Genomic DNA, 23,406 nt, shown 5'->3' with positions numbered 1-23,406 from the left:
TCTCCTGTTTCGTGCAGATCATGTTGATCTCAAAGCTAATGCACGGTAACTCATTTAGAAATCCAGTTGTTTTCAGTTGCCTAATAAGCAAACCTAAGGTAGCTTAAGCTTTTTATTATTGTGTGGGGTCTAGGGAGAGCATATTTAAGATCTCACAACAATAAAGTCCTGATGGAAGTCCTTTCGTTCACGCCTTTCATGGTTTTTTGGATTGGGTGGTCATTTTCTTCAATGGGGCTTATTTTCAACAAACCCTGCATAAGACTGCGGCATTCGAGTAAATCCTTCGCGTTTACTAGGAGTTCCGTGTGTTTTATTAGGGCTTAATTTCAGGTAAATGTGTTTAGGCTCCAGCTGCGAAAGGGTTATTCTTCTTTCACGTAGACATAAGGTAGCCCTGGAGATGGCCAGAACAGATTTCGCCTCTGCTTTTAAAAGACAGGCTTAACAGCGACCAGCCCTGCCAGTTTTGCTTTTTGACCGGCAGCGTAAGAGACGTATTAGCTCCGCCTTAGCTGCGAGCTCTTCCGATAAATGCACTTGGGTGGGGCGAGGTGAAAAAGAAACATCCTAGTAGTAGTTTGCTTGGGCGGTGGGCGGCTCCGAGAAGCAACATGAGCGGCGCCGGCGATTCACTTACCTTGGACTGCATTATCCACATCTTTTCGTACTTGGAAGTACCAGATCTACTCAGAGCAGCCCAAGTGAATAAGGTACCCGGCGGCGCCAGTTCAAAGGAAGGGCTGCAAATCCAATTGTGCGCGGGGTTGGCCGCTACTGGCACTTTTGAGTCGACGATTAGCGAAGAGGTTTTTGCCCAAGTCAAAAGCACGCATTGCGCATGTGTCTTTGATCTGGGCAAAACCTAGGCAACATTCTTCTCTATCTAGTCCTCTAGTCAAATGTGCTAGTAGCCACCGCACCCTAGAAATGGAATTGAAGAGCCTAAAGTTCTTCAAATACCTTCAAGAGAGTAATCTGCCTGGCCAGTGCCCAATTTATAAGATCCCAGAAAGATTCCATCCTGATTAAGTACTCCCTAGGGCAATATTTTTATAGCTGGTATAAATAGGTCTAAGCGTGGCACAGATTTTCAAGCACGGTTTCCGAAAGACCCAGCTGACAATGTCATCACATTTCCTTCTGTTTTCATTGAGGCTGTGCCTTGGATGTTTCTGCAGCACAAGCAAAATAATCAATACCCGTGGTGACTGTCTGATCTGCAGAAACTTGGTGGCTCAGCGAACATATTGGTGTGCAGAAGTCGATAGAATAGCGTCTAAGATTGTGGCTCCTGGCCCGCAGGTCTCTGAACCTTTATGTTCAGCATGAGCCAGCGTTGTGTAGTGGTTAGAGTGCTGGACTAGGACCGGGGAGACCTGAGTTCAAATCCCCATTCAGCCATGAAACTAGCTGGGTGACTCTGGGCCAGTCACTTTTCTCTCAGCCTAACCTACTTCACAGGGTTGTTGTGAAAGAGAAACTCAAGTATGTAGTACACGGCTCTGGGCTCCTTGGAGGAAGAGTGGGATATAAATGTAATAATAATAATAATAATAATAATGTTGTTGTTTTAGGACAAACAAACATTCATGTGGTTAAAGCTTTCCCCCCTCATATCTAGATTCCCTGAAAAACTTCACCAGCTGAATTTGTTCTAGTCCTATGGCTGTTACAGACAGAAGGAGTGGGAGAGATAAATTTCTTGTGTGTGTGCAAATACTTTTAAATTACTTTAAAGCAACATGTAATACATACATGTATCTAAAAGTGCAAAGAATTCCCCTAGCCCTAGGTGCTCAAGCATGGTGTGCTTCAATCCACTGAATTCTGAGATGCTGCTTCCTAAAATCTATCCTCCTTTTCCTTTGTAGACATGGAAGGAAGCAGCAGAAACCACTTTTCTTTGGAGGTGAGTGTGGCAATCAGAGGTATTAAATCATTATTACTAAATCATTGGTGTACATAACACTTTATAGTATTTGATAAGTAAGGAGTAGGTAGGTCCCTGCCCTCAAGGAGCCTACCATCTAAACTTTATACTGCTAAGCTTTAACAGAGAGAGGCAAGGAAATGGTAGCAATGTAAAGAACTTGGCAACAGCTGAGGAAGATAATTAAGGGTTAAGTCAGAAAGCAAGCTCTGAGGAGAACTTTGAAGGAAGAAGGCATACTTATTCAGGAAGGGAGCGTGCATTGGGAGCAGTAAATGAAAATGGATGGAATTGTGTTGGAGGGCAAGGAATCTGAAGTAGTAGAAGAGCAAGTCTGAGTATTGGGATTTAGTAGCAAACAAGAGCTGAAAGATAAAGTGGAGGACAGCTGTGGAGGGGGGCTTTAAAAGCAAGAACAAGGAGTTGGTATTGGATATGGAAGGAAATGGGATGCCATCAAAGGGTTTTTGAAGAGCAGTGACAGATGTGAATTGTTTTGGCAGCAAAGTTCTAACAGAGGTGAGATAACTGAGGAGTGATGGAAAGGTCAAGAGAGAAGGCTGAAGCCATTGGGAGGTGACCAGAACATAATTTTAACTGGGGAATAGAGAGGCAGGAGCAGATGTTTGGAAGATGCTGAAAGGCATCATCTCCTACTGTGCGGGAGATGGCAATGGTAATCCCTCCTGTATTCTACCAAAGGCAACCACAGGGCTCTGTGGTTGCCAGGAGCTGACACTGACTCCGCGGCACACTCTACCTTTACATTTAGCAGATGTTTGCAGTGCTGTGCATGGCAATAAAATAACATCTAGCTGTTAAACTTTCCTGAATAACCATTTCCTGTAGTTTGCAACCTGGAAGGGTTCACTTTAATGTTGTTTGTTCAGTGAAAGATTGTGCAAATGCTGTGCCTCTTGTACATTCCTTCTGCTCATCCTCTTCCCTCATCTCCTATAGCAAAGAGTGTTTTAATATAATTTGTCTCACAGAAGGTAGAGAGGAGTGTGAGCAGGAGGACCAGACTGGAATAGACAAAGAGTTGTGGCAGCTGAAAATCTGACTTTTTGCTTCAGATGCAAACATGTCTCTGGCCTGTACTGAATAGATATAAGACCAGTTCCAGAAACTAGTGAGCCTCCTATGAGACATAATGGATCTTCTCAGAACAACTGACTCTGGAGCAGAGCTTTTCAATCAATCAATCAATCAATCTCTCTCTCTCTCTCTCTCTCTCTCTCTCTGTGCAAGTACTGTAGTATAGCTGCTTTCAGAGTTTCCTGCAGTATTACAGATCCCAGAAGTCTGTGCAGCAGAGACCGGAAGTGGCAGCCGAGATAGGAACACAAACAGAGACTCAAAGAGACTGGTAGGAAACAAAAGGCTTAGTAATAGGGTTGTCAGTCAGCTGTCCCGCATTGTGCCGGATGTCCCTGCTTTCTGTAGGAAAATGGTCGATTTCTCCTACTCCTTGACCTTTTCTTTAATCTTTTCTCCCACTTTTTTACTTTTAAAGCCGCTGCTGCACGGTGGCGATGGCAGAGCTGGGATGGTGGAGAGAACGCCTCCCGCCTCCCAAACTCCGTGAAGTTAGGGGCTCGGGCGACAGGGACATTGCGACTGAAGGCACTGACTGCAGGCGGGACGGAGAGAAGGCGGCAATAGAGTTCCTTACCCGGGCCTGCTTCCTCCCAAATGAAGCAGATGTGTGCATGCACAGAAGCCTGAAATCTGCCCGATCTGCCTCATTTGGGAGGACGGCAGGTCCGAGTAAGGGACTCTTTCACTGCCTTCTCTCCATCCCACCCAAGGTGCTCCCCCCAGCCCCCATTCAGTGTCCCCGTCCCGATTTCAGCCAGTGCAGCATTGGCAACCCTACTTAGTAAATATGTTAATTTAAATGTTGTTAAAAACCTTAATAAAATTCACATCACTGGAGCTATTTATTAAAGATTAAACAAGAGCGTACCAACAACTAGTGACGAAGCTGCTATATCAAACAATCACATCAGCATGTCTACCTGTACACTGAATACAAGCTATGGATGGACTCCTTTACATTCTATGAAATTGCTATTAGATAAGGAAGATGCTATTAGAAGAGCAACATTGCTGCATTGTCTGGGAGCTCCATTACAGTACTTTTTTTTTTTCAGTCTGCCAGGGGAAAAGGATACCTTTTTACAAGCTAAAGCTGCCTTAGAAAAGTATTTCACTTCACCCAGAAAAGTCATGATGGAACAGTTTAAATTTGGACATAGTATCCAAGCACCTGGTGAATATGGAGATACATATGTTAACACACACATAGAATTAGCTAAATCCTGTGAATATGGAGAGTTAGAAGCCCATTAGATTCAGGATTAAGTAGTGGGGAAATGTATATACAGAAGAACCCTGTTATTCGTGGGATTTCACTCTGCGAGGGGGCGCATGGATAGCAAATCCACAAATAGTAGGGCATTAGGGCAATAGGAACCAGGGAGTTAAATTCCTGGCTACCGAAAATGGGCCCCAAATCAGCCGAAATGGTGGGTTTTGCCCCGTTCCCCGCCTAATCATGCCCAATCACCCCCAAATGGCCTCTCATGGTGCTCTACCATACCCTACTGTGCTGCATCATTACCCACGGGACAGAAAATCAGCTGAAAATCTCATGTTTTGCCTCCATTTTGAGCCATAAAATGGCTCCTGATCGCTCTGGCAGTCAAAATGGCCGGATATGAGCTCCGAGTTCATTCCCACCCCCAACCCATGGATTTAACCCTTTTTTCTCTCCACCTTTTTCCTGCATATACCAAGGTCGGCTACTAATTACCCAGCCGCGGATATATGAAATTATGAGTGCTGGACCTGCAAATAGTGAGGTCCTCCTGTACAAAGATTTGAGATAAATATTTGCAGAAGGATAATCTGACATTAGATAAAGCAATTAAAATGGACAAGCTGTATGAAAGTGCTCAAGGAGAAAGCTGCTTAATGACTGCACTAAGTAGTGACTCTGCAGACACTTCTGTTAACCATGTCACACATCAAGTAAAGACAAAACGATGTGGTAGTTCGAACTTCCAGGGATCCAGCATTCCATGATAGGAATCAGCAAGGTATAGACACTCCATGTTATTGCTGTGGATTATTGAACACTAGAGAACAGTATGGTGCCCTGAATGCTACTTGCTTATATTGTTAAAAGGTTGGGCATTTTGCTTGTATCTGTCAAAAAAAAAAAGAGCCAAGGATGCATTACACAACCAGGACACAAAGCAAGCACAGGCAAAAGGCAAATTGGTTAGAGCGCTCGGAACATTGAGAGCTGTCTTGGCAACTGAAAGTGAGGAGGAGGAGGAAGAGTTTGTTTATTTTGTGGATTCTGAAAGAAAGGAAAGTGTGCAAGTTAATGGAAAGCAACTGAAGATGGTCATTGATAGTGAGAATGAATGGAACTTTATTTGTACTGAACTTTATTCTACAGTATTTGCAGCCACGCAACTAAAGTTGCTACCAACAAAGAACACATTTTTTGCTTATGGTCAGTCCCATGTTTGTGTTTTGAGGCATAATTTGCTGACATTGAGCCCCTCATCAGTTCTAAGAATACAAAATATGACAAATATTTATATACCGCTTTTCAACCAAAGTTGCCAAAGCGGTTTACATACAGAAATTTAATTAATTTATTAAATTAATTAATTAATTACTTTAATGGCTGCCTGTCCCCAAAGGGCTCATTGTCTAAAAAAGAAACATAAGAAAGACACCAGCAACAGCCACTGGAGGGATGCTGTGTTGGGGTTGGATAGGGCCAGTTGCTCTCCCCCTGCTAATTAAAGAGAATCACCACTTTTAAAATGCCTCTTTGCTCAGTTAGTGGAAGTAAATGATATTAATAAAGATATTAACATCTTTACCCAGAAATAAAGCTAGGCCCATGTTGTTAGGGGGCTGGTTCACAAAAATGCTTGGAAAGCATTTGAAAATAATGACTGATACTAACTCCACTTACCTGCACGGTGGCGATGGCAGAGCTGGGATGGTGGAGAGAACTCCTCCCGCCTCCCAAACTCCGTGAAGTTAGGGGCTCGGGCGACAGGGACATTGCGACTGAAGGCACTGACTGCAGGCGGGACGGAGAGAAGGCGGCAATAGAGTTCCTTACCCGGGCCTGCTTCCTCCCAAATGAAGCAGATGTGTGCATGCACAGAAGCCAAAGCAGTTTGGGTGATATGGTATGATGGGTACTACCTACCACCCAACCTTCAAAACTATTGGGCAATCAGGTGATTTTTAATGAATTTTTCTTTTTTATGAGTCAGTAGGTCAACCCCATCCCTACTCCAATGAGGGGGGAAGTAGTAGGTTATGCCAGCATGTTGTGGTGGTTAAAGTGATGGACTAAGAGCGGGGAGACCTGAGTTCAAATCCCCATTCAGTCATGATACTTGCTGGGTGATTTTGGGTCAGTCACTTCTCTCTCAGCCTAACCTACTTCACAGGGTTGCTGTGAGGAGAAACCTAAGCATATAGTACACCACTCTGGGATCCCTGGAGGAAGAGTGGGATATAAAATGTAAAAATAAATACATAATTAAAAAATATGTATGCCCCCTGCATGGAGGCAGAGCTGTCCTGACAACACTTGGTTTTGAATGTCAATAAGCCAACCAGAGGAAAGGAAATCAGAAGCCAATTGGAAGACAGTGGCAGAAAACCAATCAGTAAAGAAGAAAAACAAACATACAGAAAAATTGGCAGCCACCATAGCCACTCAAACCTTCAAAATGGTTTGAACCAGTTTGCATCAAACCGGGTTTGATCATGCACCAGCCACCTTTCCTGAGGGCTGGTCCAGCCCACAATTGAATGGATGAACTGGCCAAGTTCGAGGAGAACCAGTTCATTTTGAACGATTTGTGAACACTGAATCTGAGACGTATACCATATACCCTTTTAGAAGCTATGAATGAAGAATTAGACAAGATTTTGGAGAATGGCATGTTAGGAAGAAGTGTTATCTTTCAACAACTTTTAAAAGCTGGACAGTGTTTGGTGTTTGCGTTTATTTAATCTAACAAAGGCAGGGATGTAGTGTAGCTGCTTAAAGAGTTTCCTGCAGGACTGCAGATCCCAGCAGTCTGTGCAGCAGAGATAGGAAGTACCAGCTCAGACAGAGACTGGTAGGAAACAAAAGGCTTCGTAAGTATTAAAGTTAAATGTTGTCATTAAAGACCTTAATATAATTTACAAATCTGGAGCTATTTGTTAAAGATTGAACGAGAGAGTACACAAGTATCATTGTTTCTAGGGACAGCTGCTGCATACAGGTATAGGTGGCTTACCACACCGTTATTCCTACAGAGAAAGAGAGAAAGGCTTTTGCAGTGGCTGCAGCCTTCTGGTCTTCCATCCATTCTGCACTCACCTTCCCTATCTTGTGCCTTTTTTGAAGGACGGGGCCTGGACATGTAATTGGCAGCACACTGCCATGCTGGCCATCTTCATTCCAGTGGAGTCAGGCCATTGGCCCGTAGCAGCAACAGTGCCTCCCAACATAGAATAATCTACATAGCTATGTACCACACCATACTGTGAAGTTCCACCAGTGGAACTTGTACCACTAGCTGAAAATCTCTGTTCTCGAGATGTTGGGAGTTCAGCATATTCTTCAGTATATACATCTTTAATAGGGGTGTGCAATTTGGGTTTTCGGTGATTCGGTTCGGGACCCGAACCGAATCACCCCCGTTCTGTTCTGTGCCCGAATCTGGGCTACCCGAATCACCCCTGATTCACCCCTATGTGTAAATAGTGCACATAGGGTTCCAACCCCCAACAGGGTTCTGTTGTTTCAGAGGTATTCTGAGTGTGGATTTTATGATAGCTAATGAGATTTTCAATGAAACACCATGAATCCACTCTAATTTGCTATCATAGAATCCACACTCAGAATACCTCTGAAACAACAGAACCCTGTACTCCATGGGTTAGAAACCCATGGGGGTGGTTGGCACCCTATGTGCACTACACTACCACTCGCTCTGGGCCACCCCAGCACGCCCCAAGTGCAGTTATGGGGCTGCTGAAAGCTCCATGTATACCCTATGAGGAAAAACCTTAAAAACGCGTAAACTTCAACAATTCCCCAAAAATCAGCCCTCTGCCCAAATCCTTTGAAAAAATTCAGGTAGCTTCCTTGACCCTACCTGGCACTACCACCAACCCCACACTGCTCTAGGCCACCCCTTTGCCCCCCATGTGAAGCTATACATTTGCTGACACCTCAGTGCTTCTCTATGGGGAAAAACCTTAAAGACGCGTAAACTTCAACAATTCCCCAAAAATCATCCCTCTGCCCAATCACTCTTAAATTGGGGTGGTAGCCTCCACCCATTAGGCACTACCACCCCACCCCACTCTTTTTGACCAGATCCCACGCTATGCCCCCGAACTGCCCCAAAGACACTAAAACTTCAAAAATTCCCCAAAAATCAGCCCTTTGCCCAATTCCCCTGAAATTTGGGTGGTAGCCTCCATCCATTAGGCACTACCACACCACACCACTATTTTGCCCCTGGGACCTGAAATTCGAGCTGACGTCACATCAGACCTTTTTGCATTCAAATCAATGGAGGCAAAAAGGCGGGAAATTCAAAGAGACGTCATCCCGAATCACCCGAATTTTTCAGGCACGAATCAGGGGTGATTCGGCTCGGCCCCGAAAAATATCGGGGGACATCGGGGTGATTCGGTTCGGACCCGAATCACCCGAAATTGCTCGTTTCGGGCACAGATCGATCTGTGCCCGAAATTTTTTGCACATCCCTAATCTTTAATATTCATAATATAATTTCAAACTACTGAACCTCTTAAAGCACAGTATAATTGAACTGTAGAAAAATAATGAAAAGACAACTCCTAAATTTGCTTCTAGCAGGGTGGCTGTAAACCAGAAAAACCAGCCACTATATCTTCTTACTTGCTTAGTATTTCTGCTATTGCCAGAGAGCCCATCCATTTGGGTTTTTCTTCTGTTCAGTCTGTTAAACAAAGTCAACTAATAATTGGACTTGGCAGTCTGCCTCAGAGGCAGAGTACTTGTTAGCAATCTCACCATTGCTTGCTATACTTAAAGGTTTTATTTCTCAGATAAATTAATATTTATATTACCCCTGCTAATGGAGCAAAGAGGCACCTTTTTAAAGTGGTGATTCTCTTATATTTAGCAGGGGGAGAGCAAATGGCCCTATCCAGCCCCAGCACAGCATCCCTCCAGTGGCTGTTGCTGGTGTCTACCTTAAGTTTCTTTGTAGAATGTGAGCCTTCTGGGGTCAGGGGACCATCTTATTTATGTATTATTTATTTTTCTAGGTAAATGCTTTGAGAACTTTGGTATAGATATGTGTTGCTGGTGTATTTGCAGTGAGTGAAACAGGGTTTATTTCCACTGCTTGCTTTGTATGGAGCTGCTATAAAGTGTAGGACTACTGTCTGAAGGTCCTTCAGCTTACAAACTTTACATTGCAACTCTAAAGATTTGCACCTGAATCCATAAGTTACAGGTTAATACAGCCGGTGTAAGTCTGTACTTATTTTTCCATTGAGAATCTTTGACAATTGCTATGTAATTGGAAGCAAGGCCTCAGTATTTTACTAGCCACTTGGGCAGTTCATGTGACCATGAAATGGGTATGAGAGGAGTCCTACCCAGTTTCAGGAGTGGGGAGAGCTCCTGTTCTGCACTTGTTGCTTATAAAAAGCAAGGTTGGAGGCAGGGAGCTTGATCATCTGTCAAGCCCCAGCAGAGTAAGCTGTGCACACCCTCCCCAGATTCTGTCCCCAACTTTGGAATAAGGTAGGCAAAAAAAAAATTAAAAAAAAATTGTCCTTTACAACTGGGGCTTGACAGACTATCAAGACCCCTGGCCTTGCTTTTTACAAGCAAACAAATACTGCTTTAGGATTTGAGAATATTCCAAACAAATGAGGACCTTAAAAAAATCAGTTCACCTAACCAAGACTGGCCAACTATGTTTCTGTTTGTTTGTTTGCTTAACATATTTATATTCTGCCCAAAACTCTGGGCAGTTTGCAATAAAATTTCACAATTCTAATCGCAGAGGGTAGTTATCACACATTTCTCACCAGTCTTTACTACGATGGGAACAACTACTAATTCAATGAAACAATTCTGGAGAGAGCAATTTAAGATTACCAGTGTCCAATTTAAATTTTAGAAATATGTGCCTAAGTCGGTGGGCCTTCTGCAATGTCTCAGTAACCCCAAGAATGCAGACTTGGAAAAAGTACTATCTCCACCGCAGCAAGCTTGAGAATAAAATGGAATCGGGGAGACCTTCAGCTGACTATGTATGTAAAGCCATGAGAGGACATGAAGGTACGTACAATGTGCTTGAAACCTAGCATTTCGTTTTCTGAAACATAATTAAAACTACATTATTTATGATAGTGCTTTGTGTTTAAAAGCATTTAGGAACAAAATTCACTCTAAATCAGGGATGTGCACATAACTGTGTATTATCACTAGCATTATGCAAGAGGCAGTTTCCCTCATAGCACGTGTAAACACCCCGTGCGCACCCCCGCACACACCCCTCCCCCCCGCACCCCTCCCACACAAACACCCACGCCCACCCCACCCACAGATCACTGGAGGCTTATGGTATTTTTGTAATGATTTGATTTATTCACAAGTATACAAGTTGAACATTAGATGGAGCTGAAATAGTCAGCAACCAAGGTCACATCAGTTACCCAGAAAGCAAACCTTACACACCTGTCCCTACTCAGTTTCTCCATTCCATGCTCAGTCTGTGCTTCTACCTCTACCCTGCCCACTGCATTGCTTCTACTAACCAGGGGCGTAACTATAATAGGGCAAGAGGAGACAGTTGTCTGGAGGCCCCCCAGAGGCAAGTCACATGACTGACTCCCCCAGCTGCGCACCCGCCCAGGCTACGCTTCAGTTGTATTCATCCTCCGAAATTGATGTGAGTGTTAAGACCTGGAGCTACCAGAACAGCATGTCTTTCTCTAGTACCATTAAATGACTTGCATCGTTGACAATTTACAAAACCTTTTAAAAAATAATTTAGGATGATGTTCTATTGTGGCACATAGGAGATATATATATATATATTTGTGACCACTGTTCAGCCTCTTTTATGATTTCTTTACTTCATGAGCTGAGCTTCAGTGAGGGAGTGCCCATTTTAAAATCCTGTCTCTGGGCCCACTCCAACCTTGCTACGCCCCTGCTACTAACCACACACATCCAGTGGGGGCTGGGCTGGAGGTAGAGAAGGAGGAGGAGGTGACTCACATCCCACCAGGTGGCTGAGATTTCTTGCCAGCAATCCTCCCTCCCGATTGATACCCATTAATGCCAACTGGCACCCTGTTCTATCGGCCAGTATTCATAAATGCAAGCTCAGTGCCCTTTTACTTTGAAAACTCAAGGAAATATGAATCTGGGAGGTGGGGGTGGGGATATGAATCAAGGGAATATGAATCAAAGTTAGATGGGAGACGCGAGGGAGCTGCTGCTAGACAGTTGCTAAAAATACCATGTGTTGTGTACCTTAGTATTGCATCATGTTTGCTGCAGGTATCTCTACATTCATGTTGTGCTGAAAGTGACAGGAAGGTCATTTTTAAAAGCAATTCTCTTCCTCAGTAGTGTTTAGCATTCAGTGGCTGATAGTCTACATGTAATTACTGGTTGTGCGTGCAGAGAGGCATTGGTTTGGGGAAGATTTATGTGCACATAATTGTATGTGTAGGATAACAGCCAGTATTTGTTACAAAGATAGTGAGCAAGAACATTATAAATCTCATTTCATTCCAGGGCATGTTCAACATTATCCTTTTCTGACAGTTTTGTTTACTCTTTGCAATAGAGATTATACTCCTTTCGTATAGGGAGCTGGGAGTTGCCATACAACTATAGGGCTGCTCATAAACCACATGATGTATTTTGTGAGTTATATCGTACAGCTGTACATTTCAAAAGCTGCTTGCAACATAGCTTAGGAGGGAAGTCAAAAAGCTCCGCTGCATTTGCAGAGTTAAGTGTTCTCTGGATAAATCCATTTTCATTATGGCAGCATCCAGAATTAGTCATGACTGCATCTTACTGGAGCAAAAGAAAACTTTTGGATCCATGTGCTCAGGGCACTAACCCCAGAGGCCTCAACCTATACAGCACCTGACATCTCAGCAGCAGCCTCCAATCCTAGACTGCTAAACATGCCATCGAGGACATTCCATAACAGTCACTGAAGCTATAGTACCTTTCACATGACATCAGAGCAGCTGAAGAAGGTGGAAGCTGAAATGTCAACAACTGATCGATCAATCAATCAGAACTTCCTTTCAAAAAGAAACATTACCAAATAGATTTTAACCTTACAAATTAAAAGTGTAACGTTATCTTTTCATCGTACATGTTATAACTTTGCTTCCCAAGCACACTGGGATTTCTTGGGATTATACAAAGGCTGCAATCCTAATAACACTTACTAAGAAATAAGTTCAACTGAAATTAATAGCTCTGGCTTCCATATAAATATATTAGGATTTAACTGTAAGAAATGATTGAGAGGATGAAAAGCTAATATTTAATTAAAAAACCGATATGAATCACACAAGTTAAGATGTATGCAGTAGGGATGTGCACAGAACTGGCATGAGCCGGTTTGACGGGGTGGGTGGGGGGTCTAACTTTAGGGGCAGGGGAGGGTGCACTTACACACACCCTGCCACATTTCCCCCACTGGCGCTCACTGAAAAACCAGTCTGGTGGGGTGGCAGTGTACCTCCCTGCCGCCCCATCCACTCCTCGACTGGAAGTGACAGGAAGTAGCGTGTGCGCATGTCGGATGCGTGTGTTGGGTACACTCACAGAAGCATTTCAATTTATTACATAACTCAGATTTCAGTATTGAGAATAAAATGGTGCAATAACAGATGCATCTATTCATTAATAAATACAAAAGCATTGGTTTGGTAAGTGTATTTGAAACATTTTTGTATTTTAGAAATATTGTGAACAGTGTCTTTGACTCTGTGATTATGTCTTATTTGCAGTGTTGAATTTTAGAGTTCTGTAATCAATTATACTGTATAATGCATGTCCCTTAACTCTTTTGTAATTCTATATTAAGCTTATTGACCTAACAGTACAAAGCAAGGTGACCCCAATACTAGAAAACAAATATTGATATTTTATTTTATTTTATTAAATTATGTTGTTGTAGGACCAATAAATACTATGGCTTACCTGTCGGACAGTGACCACATGTTTGGCACAGAAGAGGTCAAGTCAGTTGTGTGTACAGCATCGGTAGATGGCACTGTCAGGGCATGGAACGTCCAAGAGGTAAGACAAAAGGCTGCATAGAAGACAAATGTAAAGATCTTAAATGTTGCAGATGTTAGTGCATACAAAATTCAAAAAGAAAATGGAACAAGACTTCTAACTGGGAAAACTGGATGAATATATATATATTCAGAATTATTTTGAACAAGAGAAGAAGGTAAGCAAGGGGTGTGTGTGAAGTTATTTGTGCCACTCTTTAAGAAGGCTGTAGACAACTTGAAACACGTTCAGAGAAAGTTAACTAACATGAACCAGTCCATATTCAGCTAGTTCTTGTACTAGCAGAATATATTTATGCAAAATCTTGCACAGTCACTGTGTACCCTTCTCACACGTTGCACAATATCATGCAGAACCACAAGTTTGCACAGCTTCACTAATGTCTTTAATGTTTGCAACTTCTCTTGTTGCAGTAGTGTATCACTAGTCTGGATGTCAGATACTGTATTTAATGAGCTGATAAATTTCATACTAAAACTTCTAAAATAGACCATTATTGGACCAGGTTGTAATGTACACTCTACAAGTTGTTTGGTATGTTCAGATACAGATTGCCTGGAAACCAGTTGGAGCTGCCATACTGTACCTTCCTTAACTGCAGATAACAAATGATTAAGAGAAACAGAAGGGAAGAATGAAATGTAAAATGCTGAAAGGCAGATATATGATAAATTTTAAGGCTGTTTGAATGGTAATGGAATTTTCCAGATCTCCAGTATTCTCAATCTTTGAGTGTGACACAAAGCACAAGCAACATTTTGATCAAATGAAAAATATCAGTTAACTCAAATTATATAACTTTTGTTAAAGTTTTTTGATTTGCTGATCAGAACTTTGAATTATAATGAGGACAAGCAAAACATCATTATGAACCAACAGATAAAGAAATTTAAGATAACAAGGTGGAGGCAAAAGAAATAAATGATTAGGTGATATTTTATATAGCAATAGCAAAATAATGATCTCCACCCACCCCCAAATAGATGGCTGTTATAACATATAGAATACAAGAAAATATACCTTCAGGGAAATATATTTAAAAACATTAGTACAAAACTTGCAATTCTGATAGCACTTACAGGAAGTAGGGATGTGCACAAAACCGGTTTGCCTGGTTTGGTTTGAATTCAAACTGGGTTTGAACCAGGAGGGGGTGGTTCGGTTTTGGTTTTGCTCAATGCCCCCCTAGTTCGGTTCGGTTTTGAACTGGTTCAAACCTCCAAAGGTGGGTGGGGTGGTAGCTGGCAAACATGGGTACCTGCCACCCAAACCCCAAAGCAATTGGACACTTGTACGATTTTTTATGAATTTTTGAAATTTATTTTTTGTTTTTTCTCATAGGGTATAATGGGACTCGAACCAGCCCATATCCCCTATTGTGGAGCATCTAGGGGCACAAAAATGGGATGGGTTTTGTTGTTTCTGAGGTGTTCTGAGTGTAGATTCTTTGGTAGCATATAAGATTTTTAATGACAAACCATGAATCCACTCTCATTGCTAACCTTAAAGACACACAAACTTCAAAAATCACTTAAAAATCAGCCCTTTGCCCAATTCGTTTCAAATAATTCTGGTAGCTTCCTTGCTCCCCTTGGGCACTACCACCCACCACACTCCGCTCCAGGTGGCCACCCCTTTGCCCCCGACGTGAAGCTAAACATTTGCTGCAATTCTCATTATTCCCTATGAGGAATTGAAAAATACTTTTAAAATTCACCAATAATCAGAGGAATGTCCGATTGCCTTGGGGTTTTGTGGGTGGTAGGCATCCCTGGGTGCTCCACAATAGGGAATAATGGGCTGGTTCAAGTCCCATTATACCCTATGAGAAAAAAATTAAAATAAATTCAAAAATTCCACCCCACTCACTTTTGGAGGTTTGAACCAGTTCAATCCACTTCGAATTGGTTCGAATTCGAACTTGCAGCTTGAACCTGATGGCTGGTTTGGTTCGAATTCAAACCATCAAACCACCCTGGTTCGAATTCGAACTGGTTCGCACATCCTTAACAGGAAGCTTATTTTTAATTTTTTTAAAAAATAGATCATATCTGCTGACTGTGTTTGTTTCCAATTAGGGTACACAGATTTGGTCAAGTCCCAAACAGGAAGCACTAATAGTAAATATGATCACTCTCCCTCATTACAAGTTGGTGGTTACAACAGATTCGTGTGGCATGATCAAACTCTGGCACGGAGACACAGGAGAAGAGCTTGCAGCATTTTCAGCATCAGCATCCTCATATTGCTCTTTAGTTGCCTATGCAGTAAACAATAAGCCATTCCTCACAGTAAGTGAGTAGTCCAATGGTGGACTGTTGTATACCTCTTGCATTCCTAATCTATAGTAACTGATGTTTAGAGATTGATGGAAACTCTCAACATGCTTAAAATCTGGAAACAGACAGGGCTACCATTGGGCGAACGGGTTCAAAGAACCTGGGCCACGCCCAATTGGGCCACACCTCACGGCCCTGACACGCCCACCGCGTCTGACGTCAGACTCAGGGGTGCTGGTTTAGCTCCCGAGCAGGGTCCACGCAGCCCCTGTTTAGGAGTTAAATGGCTGCTGCATTCACGGCGCGGCCAGGAGCGGTTCTTCCCTGCCTTTAAGGCAGGGAAGAGCTGTTCCTGGCTGCGCTGCGAATGCAGCGCCAGCCTAAGTAGCTCCTGAAGGGGCTGTGCGCCCCCTTAAGTAGTTAAATGGACGATGCTGCACTCGTGGCTTCGCTGCACACGCAGCACCAGCCTTCGTTTAGCTCCCAAAGGGGCCGCATGGCACCTTTGGGAGTTGGACTCCATCTCCCGGATGGAGCCTTGCGGCTCTGTTCAGGAGCCAGACCATACACCTCGCTTCTCATGTCAGACGTGGGGTGAGCGGGGGCCGCCAGTGGTCAGGCTCCATGCCTGTCTGGAAATTAAGGAATTTCTATGTAAAGATACTTTTCAAACACAACATTTTTGACAAGGGGCAAATTAAAATATTTGTTGGGGATTACACACATTTCCTGGTTTGAATATGACAAAAATTCCCAAATGAAAAAATGCAGAGTCTTTGAACAGCCAATATAGAGGTTAGAGAGCCAGGCCCTCTCCGTTAGCCTGGCTGAGACCAACTAGCTAGCTCCTCCCCTCAAAGAACAGGATCTACCTGCAGCACTACCATTTGCAGCCAGCCAGCTGGCCACCCTCCCTCAGATATGGAACATAGGAAACTGCCATATACTGAGTCAGACCATTGGTCTATCCAGCTCAGTATTGTCTTCACAGACTGGCAGCGGCTTCTCCAAGGTTGCAGGCAGGAATCTCTCTCAGCCCTATCTTGGAGAAGCCAGGGAGGGAACTTGAAACCTTCTGCTCTTCCCAGAGCGGCTTCATCCCCTGAGGGGAATATCTTGCACTGCTCACATATCAAGTCTCCCATTCAGATGCAAGCAGGGCAGACCCTGCTTAGCTATGGGGAAAAGTCATGCTTGCTACCACAAGGTTAACATTTTAATGTATATTTGTATTTTGTTGATATTATAACCTGCGTTGGGAACTACAGTTGAAAAGAAGGATAAAAATATAAACAATAAATATGGACTCCATATATTGTTTGTCTAAAATGTATAAAAAATTCTTACAGTAGGGAAGAACAAGTAAAAGTTTATATGATTAAACAGGCACAACATGTTGCTAAGGCCTTCCTTTGGCCTAACCTATCAAGGTTTTTCATATGTGCCAGGTTATGCTGTGCAAAATGTTGGACATGAAATGTCTCATAATGTTGACAAGTGGGAAGAGAATTTTAGCCATTTTGCAGTACCTCTGAAATTATTTGCTATGGTACAAGTTGGAGAAGAACAATAAAAGTGTAATAACTGGAGACTGTTAATTGTGTATTGGCAGAACAAGACCCATTCTTAAATTGATTTTAATCATATATTTGATTATGATACATGGATCTATTCTATAGATTTATCTATGTGTATATTCATTGGGTCTTTGTCTTAGTGGTAAAGGTTTATTTTTTTATTGATTGATTGATAAATTTGTATACCGCCTTTCATTAAAACAATCCCAAGGCGGTTCACATAGAAAAATCAAAACAAGACTATAAAATTGCACAATTGAAATATTAAGCGAGAATAAAAGGTTGTCACTGTGTATTAAATCTCTTATTTTATTTGAATTGTTGATATGTTAATTTGAGATAATTTAATTATCTCTATATTTATTTCTCCTAGGTGTACCAGTTGCTAATCTCATGTGTGGCAGCTCTCGCGAGAGTTCATATGCAGCTGCTGATTAGCGACGGGGACAGGGAGAAAATAGGGATGCTGGCCAGCTGGCTGCCAGGAATTGGTGGGCGGGCGGGAGGAGGTGGCAGGCTGGCTTTGTGGCCGGCCTGCCAGCCAGAAAGCATTGGGGGGTGGGAAGCGGGCTGCTCCTGCCAGTGGCCAGCTGGCCGGTGGGAGCAGGTGGCGGGGAGCAGGCGGGGGCGGGCCAGCTCGGCCGCTGGGAGCAGCAGGTGGTGGTGGGCCGGGCTGGCCACCGGGAACTGGCAGGTGGGAGGAGGTCGCAGGTCGGCTTTCCGGCCAGCCGGCCTGCCACAAATCGCAGCGGGGAGGGAGAAGTAGGCCGGGCGGTGGGGAGAGGCGGAGGCACAGATGCTCTGCAGCCAGCCCGGCTTGTATATAAATATTTTTTAGAAAGAATCTCTCCTCATGCCTGACTATTGACCATACTCTTAATATTTTCCCCTTTTGATTTAGGTAGGTACCGAAGAAGGTAGACTCTATACATTGGCAGCTACTGATCTAAGCCAGATCTCATACACAAAAGCGTTTCAAAACTGTGGCATGAATGTGTCACTTTGTTCCCCAGATGGGCAATGGATTGTTGTTTTCCCTACTGATTATGCTCAGTCACCACCAAAGGTACAGTTATACTACCGTATTCTACACATTTGTTCCCTAAATACAAATGATCACTCTTTTTTACATTTTATGGACAAATTCATTACCACCAATATTCATGTATTGAATGTGAACTGGAACCTTACTCTGCAGTTAAGAAATAAGTATTTTTGTTTTGGGCTAGAACCCAAATAGCTATTTTAGGCGTCTCCAAGGGTTCAGATGTGCCCTTAGGAAATGTACAAGCTTTTTTTCTTTGAGCAATGGACTCCCATACCATAACTGTAAGATGAGCTTGAGCCTGCTCCATTTCAAGAGATTTGCCCAGCAGCATTTGGTAGGAGAGGCTGCTGTTTGACAAACCCAATTTCACAGCTCACTTGGGCACAAGAACTAGTGGTGCAGTGTTTTGTTTTGTTTTTGGATGCAGCCCTTTTATGTTCCCCACTTGTTTTCTGATCATGACATTATTCTGGTCCTGGGTTTATGAGGCCAACAGGGCTGTAGGTTTGGTCTGTCTTGATCCTGTTCCCTTCCCCTGCCTCCTGTAAACTGTTTTTGAACTGATGGGTGTTTCAGTAGTAGTTGGTGACATGTTCTTTGGGTGGGTGAGATCTTCCATTCAAAGGAAAATGCCAGACATCGCATAGAGCTAGAACAAGGCCCTTGCACATGTATAAGCAGTTTTTTGGATCAATTTGTATCTGTTGTACAGTATCTTTTCCCCAGCTATGCCACCATACAGCAATCTTTAAATTATTCATTCAGTTACTGAAAGTGAACATGAAGCAAAATCTCACATTTCTGAAACTCATAATAAGTATGGGGATTTATTTTTAAGAGCGGTATCAACCATTTTTTCTAGAGCAGGGGAAACAGCTGTATTAGTGCAGATGCATTTACTGTTGGATCAATGTTATCCAAATTTCTGTATTGATCCTGAGATTACATAACCCAAATTCCCATGTTCAGCTACTTGATTTTTCAAACTGGGTATTTTTGTATCATTGATGTACTTTATTTTCTCGCTGGCATTTATGTATAAACTCCAGAATGCAGATAGAGCTGTAAGCAATAGTTACGTGCTATGATAGTGTTTAGTCTAGTTCTGTTATTCATAGGCCTTTCAAACTAAGAGAAGCTGATTCTTGCAACCAGTCACTGTATCCTCCTGTTCTGGGAGATGCATTAAGATATGACCTTGACCCTTCACAAATACAGCCACTGCTACCAAGAAGAATAAATTTGTGTGATAAGAAGCGGTGAGAGAGAGTGATGTAACGGGTGAGCTAGAAACTTAGATTTCAGCTGCAACATTTAGGAGTGTTGAAACTCTAAAACATAATGAGTAAATCACAGATGTAGCAGCTGAAATGCATGGGTTCCCAGCTCACATGTTAGGGTTTATTTGCAAAAAGCTGGTTCATGCAGTTGTCTTCATGTAATAGATTGTATTTATAGACATACATTGACGTGGAAAGATCCTGGGCCTTCTACAAATCCCATCACACTTGTTCCACCCATTGTGATCACACAAATTGCTTCTTGGTAGCAGCAGTGGCTGGATTTGTGAAGGGTCAAGGCCATATCTTATGTTTCTCAAGCAAATGCATCTCCCAGAACAGCAGGATTCAGTGATTGGTTGTCTGAATCAGCTTGTGAGATGTCAGTGAAAAACAGAACTAGCCTAAACACTCTCATTGTTTAACATAGTTACCCCTGCTAACTTGGCAAAGAGGCACCTTTGAACGTGGTGATTCTCTTTATTTAGCAGGGGGAGAGTAACTGGCCCTATCCCTCCCCAGCACAGTACCTCCAGTGACTGTTGCTGGTGTCTATCTTATGTTTCTTTTTAGATTGTGAGCCCTTTGGGGACAGGGATCCATCTTATTTATTTATTGTATCTCTGTGTAAACCACCCTGAGCCATTTTTGGAAGGGCAATATAGAAATTGAAATAATAATAATAATTATTATTATTATTATTATTATTATTATTAATCTGTTCAACTGGAAGCTGTTTGTTAGTTAATAAGTGATGCAACACTTATTAACTAACAAACAGCTTCCAGTTGAACAGAAAGGAAATTGCCCGAACACCAGAGGCACAAAAGACCAGCTGCTGATTGACAAAATGATTTTAGAAAACTGCAAGAGAAGAAAAACCAATCTAAGTGTTGCATGGGTTGACTACAAGAAAGCCTTTGATTCATTGCCTCACACATGGATACTAAAATGTTTAGAAACAACTGGTGTCAGCAAAAACATTCAGATATTTATTTTAAAAAGCGAATGAGCATGTGGAGTACACAGTTAACAATCAATGGCGAGGCACTTGGACAGGTTAGCATTAGAAGAGGCATTTTCCAAGGGGACTCACTATCCCCTCTATTGTTTGTAATCGCCATGACCCCACTTTCACAAATACTAAACAAAACAAGCCTCGGATACCAAACATCTAAAACATCCAGTAAAATCAACCATCTGCTGTACATGGACGATCTGAAGTTGTATGGAAAGTCCCAGTCAGAAATCGAATCACTGCTAAACACTGTCCGTATATTCAGTAGCGATATAGCAATGGAGTTTGGACAAGACAAGTGTGCTGCATTAATAATGAACAGAGGGAAAATAACAAAAACAGAAGGAATAGAACTGCCCAATGGAAGCAACATCAAGAACCTGGAAGAGAAAGAACATTACAAATACTTGGGCATTCTCCAGACTGATAACTTTGCACACACTGAAGTTAAAAGAAAAATTGGAAGTGAATACATCAGGAGAGTCAGAAATATCCTCAAGTCCAAACTCAATGGCGGGAACATCATACAAGCCATAAACACCTGGGCTATACCTGTTATTAGATACACTGCAGGAATAATAGACTGGACTCAGGGAGAGCTAGAGACACTAGATCGTAAGACCAGGAAAATCATGACCATCAATCATTCTCTGCACCCCCGCAGTGATGTCGATAGGCTATACCTCCCTCGCAGCTCAGGTGGAAGAGGAATGCTGCAAGTCCATCAAACAGTAGAGGAGGAGAAAAGAGGCCTTGAAGAATATATAAGGGACAGTGAAGAAGATGCACTTCAAATGGTCAAGAACGCGAAACTATTCAACACCAATGAAATAAAACAGGCCTTCAAGAAAGAACAAGTCAAGAACCGAGCAGAAAAATGGAGAAATAAGCCCCTGCATGGTCAATATTTACACAATATAAGTGGAAAATCAGACATCACCAAGACCTGGCAATGGCTTAAGAATGGCAACTTGAAGAAAGAAACAGAGGGTTTAATACTGGCTGCACAAGAACAGGCACTAAGAACAAATGCAATAAGAGCCAAAGTCGAAAAATCCACAACAAACAGCAAGTGCCGCCTTTGCAAAGAAGCAGATGAAACAGTGGACCACCTGATCAGCTGTTGTAAGAAGATCGCACAGACTGACTACAAACAAAGGCATGACAAGGTAGCAGGGATGATACACTGGAAGATCTGCAAAAAATACACGCTACCTGTAGCCAAGAATTGGTGGGACCATAAAATTGAAAAAGTTGAAGAAAATGAAGATGTAAAAATATTATGGGACTTCCGACTACAAACAGACAAACATCTGCCACACAATACACCAGATATAACTGTAGTTGAGAAGAAAGAAAAACAAGTCAAAATAATCGACGTAGCAATACCAGGGGATAGCAGAATAGAAGAAAAAGAAACAGAAAAAATCACCAAATACAAAGATCTACAAATTGAAATTGAAAGGCTGTGGCAGAAGAAGACCAAAATAATCCCAGTGGTAATTGGCGCCCTGGGTGCAGTTCCAAAAGACCTTGAAGAGCACCTCAACACCATAGGGGCCACAGAAATCACCATCAGCCAATTACAAAAAGCAGCTTTACTGGGAACAGCCTATATTCTGTGACGATATCTATAACCATTGACAATAAAATTCTGGCATCCCAGGTCCTTGGGAAGGACTCGATGTCTTGATAAAACAAACCAGTCAATAACACCTGTCCTGACTGTGTAAAAAAGAAATAATATTTTAAAAAATATCATAGCACATAACTATTGCTTAGAGCTCTATCAGTATTCTGGAGGTTCAGCTGCAAATAATGGCCTAGATCCATAGCTCCAAGTGCCGAAGGGGACATTATACGTGTGGTTTTGAAAAGCAATTCCTGATGCCATATCACAAATGACATTTGAAATGGAAACAAGTTTCAAAAACTGTTTGACATGGCATGGCACTCTGCAGTTTAAAGCAGAAAAGCCCCACTGAATATCCCCAAACACTTAAAGTAGCCATTTCGACGGGCCTATATATATACAAGTCTTATTTTTGTATGCTAGGTGCTTTACACCCATTGTGCAACTAATCCAGAAGATGATGAACTGATGTTAACTAGTCCTCTACCAGTGTCAAATCAGTGTCTTGTATCCTGCTGGTTACCAACAGAATCAGCAAGAATAGCCATACTGCAGAAAGAGCGACTGAATTTTCACATCACAAGCTTCGATATAGTCAGTGAAAAGTCTAAATATAAATTGAATATCACAGGTAGGTTTCTTCAGACTGTTGTCGAATAGTAGTAGAAGTGTTCCAGAAGATGCCCCAAAGTGATACTTACTTACTCCTTTTATACATTGCTCTTTCCAGATATTCATTGGTAATTATGTTAAACTCAGCGTGGTGTAGTGGTTAGAGTGCTGGACTAGGACCAGGGAGACCCAAGTTCAAATCCCCATTCAGCCATGATACTAGCTGGGTGACTCTGGGCCAGTCACTTCTCTCTCAGCCCAACCTACTTCACAGGGTTGTTGTGAGGAGAAACTCAAGTATATAGTGTACCACTCTGGGCTCCTTGGAGGAAGAGCGGGATATAAATGTAAAATAATAATAATTAATAATAATATAGGCAAAACTTCTTTAGGCATTTAGTTTTTAAACAATAGTTAAATCTGAGCAATTGCTTGGCTTTCTGAAACTCTCCAATTATATAAACAAGCAGCTGAATTTTGTGCACATTTGTGGCAGCAAGCCTGGATCATTGATTTCCTTTTTAGTAGCGGATAAAGTTAGCAGATGGACACTTTCTTGTATGGGGTAAACAGAATATGTTTGGGGGAGAATGGTAAGCTGTAACAACAGGAACCATCCACTTCTGTATTG

The 23,406-nt window shown here is 42.4% G+C and overlaps 1 protein-coding gene across 2 annotated transcripts in view; it reads left to right on the top strand.

The window, feature by feature from the left end:
• Positions 1–441: 441 nt before the first annotated feature.
• Positions 442–23,406, top strand: part of FBXW12 (F-box and WD repeat domain containing 12) — a 29,634-nt gene continuing 6,669 nt past the window's right edge. The window contains exons 1-7 of one of the 2 annotated variants that reach the window (XM_053296509.1): positions 442–713; positions 1,875–1,912; positions 10,165–10,325; positions 13,207–13,328; positions 15,407–15,619; positions 18,086–18,250; positions 22,587–22,794. In XM_053296509.1, coding sequence (XP_053152484.1) covers positions 615–713; positions 1,875–1,912; positions 10,165–10,325; positions 13,207–13,328; positions 15,407–15,619; positions 18,086–18,250; positions 22,587–22,794 — 1,006 coding nt within the window. In that variant the 5' untranslated portion in view covers positions 442–614. Of the gene's footprint in view, positions 714–1,874; positions 1,913–3,182; positions 3,303–10,164; positions 10,326–13,206; positions 13,329–15,406; positions 15,620–18,085; positions 18,251–22,586; positions 22,795–23,406 lie in introns of those variants that run through there. The other variant, XM_053296510.1, reaches the window with a different exon arrangement.

This window comes from Hemicordylus capensis, chromosome 2 (genome assembly GCF_027244095.1).
Source record: "Hemicordylus capensis ecotype Gifberg chromosome 2, rHemCap1.1.pri, whole genome shotgun sequence".
Taxonomy (NCBI): Eukaryota; Metazoa; Chordata; class Lepidosauria; order Squamata; family Cordylidae; genus Hemicordylus; species Hemicordylus capensis.
This window is presented reverse-complemented; position numbering and strand designations above follow the sequence as displayed.